Here is a 10840-nt window from a genome sequence, read left to right as displayed (position 1 = left end):
GGCACAGAACTTTTCTTTAGTTTAGGTTTCGTTTATTGTAAATGATAGGTTTTAGGGTTTATTTTAGTTTTAAATGCTAGAATTAAAATGTCGCCATTCAGAGCCAATACAATGGCACTAAAACGGCATCGTTTCGTAGACCCGATCCGAATGGTGACCCGATCTGGGAAGGAACAGCGCATATGGATCAATTGGTCTATTTATTCAATAGGTCCTTCCATGTTTGCTGGAATTGTGATTTAATTTCTTTAATCATTTGTAATTTATATCGCATATTTGATATTGTATTCATTTAGATCCAATTTCAACGGTGTCGTTTCTGTGATGACTTGGATTGTTATGATGTTAGTGTTTAATTGCTAGTTTAGTCCTTCAATGATGAAACAGGTTTCGATTTAATACAAATTCATTTTTTTTAATTTTGAATTAATTAAATCCTACTTTCGTATATCATAATATTTAACATTACTTGTAACATTTATTTTATATAGTGTTTAAATTTATTATAATTCAAAATATAACAAATTATTTTTTTGTTTATTTTTTAATTGATTATACACCAATATTTGGAGTCAATTGTATTTTAATTTTGTCTTAATTTATTATTATTATAATTTTATTTAAGTCCCGATTTAAAATTTGTTGATTATTGTTCTAAACTTCAAAAAATGTTTTGCATATTTAATCCTGATTTCAAAAGTCTTTTAATAAATCAAATTTTACAATAATTCATATTTTCAATATCATTTTAATATTGGCTAATATTATCATAATTGTTGTTATCAATTTTATTTTTTTTCTCATATCTAATGTTGTCTTCAAATGTTTTCTTTAGATAAATTAATTCATATTTTAATTCATCATTTTTAATCTTATTTTAATATTTAACTTATTATTGTATTTTAAATTTGTTTTTAAATCTTCATATTAATTATTATTTTTATTGTTTAAATCAATGTATTCTTAGGAATTTGATTATTGATTTATTGGATGTTTAGTTATTAATATGGATCAATTATATGTTTGGTTGCTCTTTAATGTAAATATTAGATTACTATTTATCTTTTGCATTATATATTGCTATTCAATTATATTGTTTGTAAGAATTGCATTTCATTAAAACATTATAATCGTTTTATTAAATTTCTAAAAAAGCTTGGTGTTTAATAATTCTCGAGAAAATTGTGCCCTAACTTACTCGGCTTCAATTCTTCTCGATGAATTTATATCATCAAGTATCCATTTTATTTAAGCCGTACAATTTTAAAATAAAATTCTTTAGATTTCAAAATGTTGGATCCTAACTTACTGGATACGATATTTTGTTATCTCGATTTTAAAATAAAGGTAATATTTGATGTTTAAGAATTTCGAGAAATTGAACCTAACTTACTGGATTCTGATTTCTCGATTGACTTAAACAATCAAATATCCTTCTTAAAACATGTCTAAAAAAAATTTAAAACAGGGACGAACCTAACTTCAAAGATTGAACTGTTGCACTCTAACTCACTGAGTGTGGCGATCTATTTCTTTGAAATGGGTCCGTCCACTTAACCAATTCAATTATTTCAGCTTTCATTTCATGGGATCGTATTTTAAAATCTTTTCAAAATTTTGACATTAAGACATTAAACAATCAATTCGGTACCAATTTTGGGCGTCACGAGGGTGCTAACCCTTCCTCGTGCGTAACCGACTCCCGAACCTGTTTTCTCAAAATTCGCAGACCTAAGATTTCTTTTGGTGAACCGGTCACACCTTGATAAAGGATCGGTGGTGACTCCAATTTCCATTTTTTTGGTCGACAACTAAACTTTTTTTTTGTTTTCAAAAAAGTGGTTTCGACATCAACTATAAAAAAATCTCAGAACAACCCCAAAAGCACACCGTAACTGAAAAGGCTAAATAGAGCACTGTTGAAGCAGAATCATGTAATTTTTCTGATAGAAATGCCACAACAAAACAATTTCAGCAATCTGAAGGTCGACCACCTCCACCTTTTCCTCAAAACTGCTACAATTGTAAACAATATCACCAGTTCAAACGATTTCTAGATGTCCTTAAACAACTTCACATCAACATATCGTTGGTAGAAACGTCGGCGCAAATGCCCAATTATTTGAAATTCATGAAATATATATTGTCAAATAAATGAAGATTGGGAGAATTCGAAACAATTACTCTCACTGAAGGTTGCACGACTATGTTGACGAATAAATTGCCTCCAAAGCTGAAGGACCTAAGGAGTTTTATTATCCCATGCTCAATTGGAAATTATTATGTTGGGAAAGCACTATGTGATTTAGGAGTAAATATTCACTTAATGCCCATGTTGATCGATCTTATGCACATCCGAAAAGTAAATTTGAAGACGTGTTGGTAAGAGTAGATAAGTTCATTTTTCCAGTTGACTTTATTATTTTAAAATGTAAAGTTGACAAAGATGTATTGATTATTCTTGGAAGACCTTTTCTCGCTATAGGTAGAACTTTGATTGATGTACAAAAAGGTGATCTAACCATAAGGGTGAATTATCAGCAGATCACTTTCAATGTAATTGATGCCTTGAAATGTGCTGATGAGAATGAAGATTGCCATGCCATTAGTTTGCTAGAAACAACAGTGGAAGAAGAGTTTGCAAGATTTTACCAAGGCAATTCAGGTAGGGATACAAACTCGATTGAGTTGAATGAAGCAGAGACTTTTTGAGAATTCAGTGAGTTCATAGAGGCAAAAAAGATTGTGGATAGACTAGGAAAAAAATTTAAGTCCTTGGATTTATCGGCTCACAACTTCAATCCTTCTAAATCATCTATAGAGGAGCTTCCCACACTAGAGTTGAAACCTTTGTCGTTGCATTTGAAATATGCTTATTTGGGAGTAAACAACACTTTGTCGGTAGTTATTTCTATGGAGTTGATATTCGATCAAGAGGTAAAGTTGTTGGAAGTTCTCTGGAGATCTAAAAAGGATTAGGATGGACAATTACCGACATCAAAGGAATCAACCCTGTTCTATGCATGCATAAAATTTTATTGGAGGATTGCCATGGAAATTCTATTGAACAAAAGAGAAGGTTGAATCCTATCATGAAGGAGGTTGTTAAGAAAGAGATAATCAAATGGCTTGATGTAGGTATTATCTACCCCATTTTAGACAGCTCTTGGTGAGTCTTGTATAGTGTGTGCCCAAAAAAGAGGTGTCACAGTGGTCAATAATGATAACTATGAACTTATACCAACTCGCACTGTCACGAAATGGAAATTGTGTATGAATTTTTGCAAGCTCAATAAGGCAACTTGAAAGGATTACTTTCCCTTGCCTTTTATTGACAAAATGTTGGACAGGTTAGCTGGGAAGGCCTTCTACTGCTTCTTGGACGGATATTTGGGGTATAATTAGATTGTTATAACTCCTAGTGACCAAGAGAACACAACCTTCACTTGTCCATCTGGAATTAGAAGAATGTCATTTGATTTATGTAATACCCCAGCAACATTTTAGCGTGTATGATGGCAATATTTTTTGACATGGTGGAAAATTTTCTCGGAGTCTTTATGGATGATTTCTCTATCTGTGGGAATGATTTTGAAGGTTGTTTAAAAAATTTGAAATTGGTTCTTCGTAGATGTAAAGAAACGAGTCTTGTCTTGAATTGGGAAAAATATCATTTCATGGTCTGTGAAGGCATTATTCTAGGGCATAAGGTATCGCAACAATAAATTGAAGTCGACAAGGCAAAAATTGATGTGACAGAAAAATTGTTTTCTCCTACCAGTGTCAAGGGCGTTAGAAGTTTTTTAAGCCATGCAGATTTTTATAGAAGATTCATTAACGACCCCTCAAAGATATCTAAACCCCTGTGTGCTTTGTTGGAGCAGAATAAACCTTTCATCTTTGATGAACCTTGTCTATTTGCTTTTGAAGAGTTAAAAAAGTTGCTGGTGGCTGCATCGATTGTAATAGCTCCTGAGTGGACATTGTCATTTGAGCTCATGTGTGATGCCAGTGGTTATGCCACGGGAGCAGTGCTGGGGCAAAGGAAAGATAAGATATTTCATGCGATCTATTATGCAAGCCAGACATTGACTGATGCACAACTTAATTACACCACCACCGAAAATGAATTATTAGCAGTGGTATTTGCATTCAATAAATTTCGATCATATTTAGTTGGTACCAAAGTCATGCTTTACACAGACCATTCCACCATTAAGTATTTGGTGACTAAGAAAGATGCAAAGCCAAGACTGATTCGGTGGATACTCTTGCTGCAAGAGTTTGATTTGGAGATTCGAGATAGAAAGGGAACTATCAAGATTAGAAGTTGGCAATGAAGACGGCAATATCAAGCTTATTAAGGAAGACTTCCTAGATGAGCAGTTGTTAGTTGCCACAACATTGAGTTGGTATGTCGATATTGTAAACTTCTTAGTAAGTGGACTATTGCCACCTGATTTGAATAGCTAGGGCAAATGGAAATTCTTGCATGATACAAGATTCTACTACTAGGATGAGCCTTATCTATATAAGCAGTGTGCAAATTAAATAATTCGAAGATGTATTCTTGATGAAGAGATGAACAGTGTATTACAACATTGTCATTTAGCTCCATATGGAGGGCATTTTGGAAGAGTAAGAACTACAACAAAGTTACTCCAATCTAGGTTCTATTGGCTGAATTTGTTCAAATATGCCTATGAATTTTATAAGAAACACGATCGTTGTCTGAGAACAGACAACCTATCAAGGAGATATGAAATGCTGCTGCAAAATATTCTGGAAATCGAGTTGTTCGATGTTTAGGGGATAGACTTTATGGGTCCATTTACAACCTCGTTTGAAAATTTATACATACTTGTGGCAGTAGATTATTCCTCCAAATGGGTAGAAGCCATAGCTCTATCTACTAATGACACTAAGTTAGTGATGAAGTTCTTGCACAAGAACATTATCAATTATGAGGGGTCTCTTTTTTATTGCAAGCTCATTTCCAATACTTAGCAAAGGTATGAAGAAAAACAAAAGATTACCACGGCATATCATCCAAAATGAACGGGCAAGCTGAAATTTCCACCAGAAAAATTAAGCAGATTTTGGAGAAGGTTGTTAATCCAAATTGTAAGGATTGGTCCTTAAGATTGGATGAAGCCTTATGGGCATACCACACTGCTTACAAAACTCTATCAAGAATGTCACCATTCAAGCTAGTCTACAAAAAACCATGTCAATTTCCAGTTGAATTAGAGCACAGGGCATACTGGGTTGTGACGCAATTGAACATGGATTGGAAAGCTGTTGGCAATAGAAGATTGCTTGAGTTAAATGAGATAGAAGAATTCAGGGCACAAGCGTATGGGAACGCTAAAATTTATAACGAGAAGACCAAGCACTAGCATGATAAGAGAATTATGCCACAACAATTTGAACTAGGACAACAGGTGATGTTATTCAACTCAAGGTTGAAACTGTTCCCTGGCAAACTAAAATCCCACTGGTCAAGTCCCTTTGAAGTAGCCAAAGTATACCCTCATGGAGCAGTTGACGTCAAGGATATGTAGACGGGAGTCACATTTAAAGTTAACAGGCAACATTTAAAACAATATTGGCGTGCTCATGTGGATGGAGACAAACAGCCCATTGACCCCTGAGATGTTTCACCTCAGCAATTTTTAAGTTTCTCCTAGTTATTTCATTTACCTTTTATCAATTTAATAATTTTGTTTACTTTGTATTGTAGATTTTATTTAGGAAGAAGTGAGAGGATGAACATAATAGAAGGCAGTGTTATTGCAGTCACTAACACTGGAAGGTGTTGTGACAGTTTGAGCTAATAAGCATTTCAGCGAAAGTTGAGTAAGGACTAAAGGAATTTAGTCCAATTGTTCTTAATAGTTCCATATTGCCATCATTGGAAGGTGAGGTTAATGTGTATGGTTAAGTCCCAGATTATATAAAAGAGTAGCATTTGGTAAGATATACATTAATTTTTATTGTGTCGACAATCACCCATCTTTTATACCTTATGAGTACTTAGTATACTACTGAAGATTCATGTTGGGGATCCCAATTTATCCATAGCATACTTTATCTTATTATTTTCAAGTAATTGCTTCGACAACTATCCTCACAATTTATCTTGTTTCTATCTAGTTATTACACCGATATTAATAGAAAAAAAACAAGACAAGGGAAATTATAATCCAAGACAAGGGAACTATCTTGTTTCTATCCTCACAATTTATCTCATTTCTATCTAGTTATTACACCAATAGTTTTGGGGAACTCAGAATGTTGGACAAAATGCTGTGACATTCAGATATGGGAATTCATATACTCAGGGCAATTATAATCCAAGATAAGGGAATTATACTCAACAATAGTAGAACTACAATCAGCATCCTTATAGGTATAAACAACAAGGTCAGAAAAAATCAAATCGAAATTAGATACAACCACAACATTCTTTGATAAAGAATTAGAATATCCAAAGACAGCGACAACAACAGCATACACTAAAACAACTGCACATCAACATTCCTTTATTGGACGCTCTGGTACAAATTTTGAGTTATGAGAAATTTATGAAAGACCTCTTGTCCAAGACGAAAAAATGCACTGATGTTGAAACTATTGCACTCACAGAAGGCTGTAGTTCTGTCTTGACAAACAAGTTGCCCCCTAAATTGAAAGATCCTGAAAGCTTTACTATTCCATGTTCGATTGGCAATCAGTATTTAGGCAAAGCTTTATTCGATTTGCGATCTAGCATCAACCTGACACCACTATATACTTTTAGAAAGTTGGGAATTTGTCACATGAAACCCACTATAGTGACATTGCAACTGGCAGATCGATCTTTAGCTCAACCTGAAGGGGAAAATTAAAGATGTTTTAGTTTGTGTGGATAAATTTGTTTTTTTGACTGCGAGGCAGACAATGAGGTTCCCATAATCTTAGGAAAACCATTTTCTTGCCACCGGCCGAACTGTCATTGATGTTTGTAAAGGTGAACTCACCATGCGACTGGATGATGAGCAAGTTACCTTTAGTGTTTTTGAGTCTGTTCATCACAAGGATAAAGTAAAGTGTCGTACTGTCGATGTCTAAATGATTTGATTGAGGAAGATTTCAACAACCAAAGCACAGTCCTTGCTCAAGAAATTACAATGACATCTGAGGCTGAATCCATAGACAATTGTGATAGCACAGTTGAAGCTAGTACTGTTGAATTCAAGCATAGATGGAAAATTGAATCTTTAGACCTAACCAACAGAACCACTCCAATTTTTAAACCATCAACTAAAAAAGCTCTCACTCTGATTTTGAAACCACTACCTCTTCATCTTAAATGCATACTTTTGGGTGATCAAAATACTCTTCCAGTTATTGTCTCCGCAACACTAGATGAAACACAAGAAAGAAATTGACTCATATTCTCAAGTAGCACATATGAGCTATTGCTTGGACTATTGCGGATATTCAAGGTATTAGTCCTCCTTTTTGCATGTACAAAATCAAGTTAGAAAATGAAGGCCAACAGTCAATTGAACTGCAAAGAAGGTTAAACGAGAAGATGGAGGAAGTGGTCAAGAAAGAAATCATAAAATGGCTTGATGCATGAATTATTTACCCGATTTCTGATAGCAAGTGGGTGAATCCAGTATAATGCGTCCCAAAAAAGAATGGCATCACAGTGGTTCGTAATGATAAGGATGAATTACTACCAACACGTATCCCCACGGGATGGCGAGCTTGTATGGACTATCATTAATTAAATGCAGCCACAAGGAAGGATCATTTTCCACTTCCCTTCATTGACCAAATGTTAGATTGGCTTGCTGGAAAAGCTTGTTATTGCTTCCTAGAGGGCTATTCTGGGTACAACCAAATAGCTATTGCACTAGAGGATCAGGGGAAAACAACTTTCACCTGCCCCTTTGGTACTTTTCCTTTTCGTCGTATGCATTTCGGTCTTTGTAATGCACCAACGACATTTCAAATGTGTATGATGGCAATACTCTCAGATATAATCAAAGACTCTTTATAGGTTTTTTGGATGATTTTTTAGTTTATGGGAATGATTTTGATCATTGCGCTGACAATTTGGATAAAGTACTGAAGCGATGTGAGGACACTTATCTTGTCTTGAACTGGGAAAAATGTTATTTTGTGGCAATTGAAGGCATTATGCAGGGTCATCGTATCCCTAATCAGGGTATTCAAGTAGATAAAGCTAAGGTGATATCATTGAGAAATTACCCCCACCAATAAATGTGAAAGATATTCGTAGCTTTCTTGGACATGCAGGATTTTACCGACGGTTTATTAGGAATTTTTCAATAATTGCAAAACCATTGTGCTCATTGCTGGAACAGAATAAAAAATTCCTCTTTGATGAGGCATGTCTGGATGCCTTTATTCAGTTTAAGAAGCAGCTGGTCAATGCACCCATTTTCGTTGTACCTTATTGGTCTCAACCTTTTGAAGTCATGTGCGATGCAATTGATTTCGCCGCGGGTGCAATGCTAGGACAACACCAGGAAAAAATATTTCACGCCATCTATTATGTTACCAAAACTCTTATAGAGGCTCAACTTAATTATACCACCACAGAGAAAGAATTGTTGGCTGTAGTCTTTGCTTTCGACAAGTTTCGCTCTTATCCTGTCGGTGCAAAAGTTACGATATTCACTGATCATTTTGCATTGCGATATCTCTTTACGAAAAAAGATGAAAAACCAAGATTGATATGATGGATATTATTGTTGCAAGAATTTCACATCGAGATAAAAGACCGAAAGGGGTCAGAGAATCAAGTTGCTGATCATTTGTCTAGATTAACAGTTGGCAGCGAAGACGGGAAAATACTTCCAATTGTCGACATATTCCCAGATGAGATGTTATTCACTGTCGATGTAACACCTTGGTATGTAGATTTGGTTAATTACTTAGTGTGTGGTAAGCTCCCATTGAGTATCAAGGATCATAAAAAAGAAAGATTTCTTCGTGACGTAGTGCAGTACCATTGGAACGAGCCGTATTTATTCAAGGTATGCAATTGCAACATCATTCGACATTGTGTTCCAGAAAAAGTGATGCTTTCAATCTTGAAACACTATGATGATACTCCTTATGGAGGCCATTTTGGTGGTATAAGAACTGCTGCTAAGGTTCTACAATCAAGATTCTACCAGCTGTCATTGTTTAAAGATGCTCATAATTTTGTGAATCAATGTGATAAATGTCAGCGTACCAGTTCTATTTCCCGACGTAATGAAATGTTACAACAGCCAATTATAGAAGTTGAATTGTTCGATGTTTGGGGAATGTATTTTATGGGACCGTTACCAATTTCATTTGGAAATCATTATATATTAGTCGCTATTGACTATGTCTCTCAGTGGGTGGAGGCGATTGCTGTCCTAAAGGATAATGCAAGAACAGTGCTCAAATTTTTCACAAGCATATATTCACCGGTTTCGGCACACCAAAGGCCTTGATTACTGATCAGGGTGTACATTTTCATTGCAACCAAGTGGTAGCCGTATTAAAGAGATATGGAGTCAATCACAGAATGGCCACTACTTATCATCCACAAACCAATGGACAAGATAAAGTTTCAATTTGGAAAATTAAGAACATTCTTGAGAAGGTTGTGAATCCTTCAAGAAAAGGTTGGTCTTCCATATTAGATGATGCTCTATGGGCATTGCGGACAACATATAAGACTCTATTGGGAATGTCACCGTACCAATTGGTTTTTGGGAAAGCATGTCGCTTTCTAGTTGAAGAGGAACACAAAGCGATGTGGGCAATTAAGCAAGTGAACATGGACTATGAAGCTGTTGGAAAGAAAAGGTTGTTGGACATCACCAAGCTAGAGAAGATTTGAAGAAATGCTTATGAAAATGCTGCAATTTATAAGGAAAAGACCAAATGATGGCATGAGAAGATTATTTTGCAGCGACAATTTACCGAGGGTCAACAGGTTTTATTACTCAAATCTCGACTTAAATTGCACCCTGGTAAATTGCATTCACGTTGGTCTAGACCATTCAAAGTTGTCAACATATTTCCCTATGGTGAAGTCACAATTCAAGATTTACGTGATGGACACAAGTTCAAAGTCAATGGACAGAGATTGAAACACTATTTTGGAAATAAAAATCAAGAATAGCCAGAGACCATTAATTTGGTCCAAACATTTTAAAATTTTAATTTATTATTCTGAGATTTCATCTTACTAACCCGTATACATAAATAAATTAGGGTTACGAGGCATTATCGGACAAAACGCAACTTAACACAGACATTCAGTAGAATTCAAAAATTTTACATCTATGTTAAATTAGTCAAATATGAAGTAAGTATAATTATAAATTCTACTTTAATAATTTTAATTTTTTTATAACAAAACATAACATTTCAGTTCAGTTAAACCATAAGAAAATAAGCTAATTTCGTATGGCTATTAATTATATATATACAGCATATTAAAGTATGACTCCCAAAATATTATCTAGCCTATACATGCCATAAGTTAAAATTTAAATGTTTTAATACCGAGATAGTAGATAGAGTGATGATCTTCGCTAACGATCCCCGAGTCTGCAGCTTGGTTTTTTATCTATAAAACAAATGGATAAAAACAATCGAAGTAAGCTTTTATAGCTTAATAAGTTTACAACATATCTAAAATACATATAAACGAACATATGTATAAACATTATATGCTTATAATCAAATTACAGACATAATCATTAATTGCATATACTGTTTTCTAATATACTTATCATTTGCATTTCATCGAATGCATATATATGATCCTTCAAAC

At 34.4% G+C, this 10840-nt stretch overlaps 2 protein-coding genes across 2 annotated transcripts; both read left to right on the top strand.

Annotated features, from left to right (window-relative positions):
- Positions 1–5054: 5054 nt before the first annotated feature.
- Positions 5055–5399, top strand: LOC107915619 (uncharacterized). The gene has a single exon (XM_016844757.1). The coding sequence runs from the start codon at positions 5055–5057 to the stop codon at positions 5397–5399; it is 345 nt and encodes a 114-aa protein (XP_016700246.1).
- Positions 5400–9580: 4181 nt separating this feature from the next.
- On the top strand, positions 9581–9898 carry LOC107915618 (uncharacterized). The gene has a single exon (XM_016844756.1). The coding sequence runs from the start codon at positions 9581–9583 to the stop codon at positions 9896–9898; it is 318 nt and encodes a 105-aa protein (XP_016700245.1).
- Positions 9899–10840: the final 942 nt, after the last annotated feature.

Source organism: Gossypium hirsutum, chromosome D10, assembly GCF_007990345.1.
Source record: "Gossypium hirsutum isolate 1008001.06 chromosome D10, Gossypium_hirsutum_v2.1, whole genome shotgun sequence".
Lineage (NCBI taxonomy): Eukaryota > Viridiplantae > Streptophyta > Magnoliopsida > Malvales > Malvaceae > Gossypium > Gossypium hirsutum.
Note: the sequence above shows the minus strand (reverse complement) of the source record. Positions and strands in the feature narration are given on the sequence as shown.

Bases quoted from the DNA above. Each gene is read 5' to 3' on its own strand.
- LOC107915619 (XM_016844757.1), top strand. From the start codon at position 5,055: ATGAACGGGCAAGCTGAAATTTCCACCAGAAAAATTAAGCAGATTTTG.
- LOC107915618 (XM_016844756.1), top strand. From the start codon at position 9,581: ATGGCCACTACTTATCATCCACAAACCAATGGACAAGATAAAGTTTCA.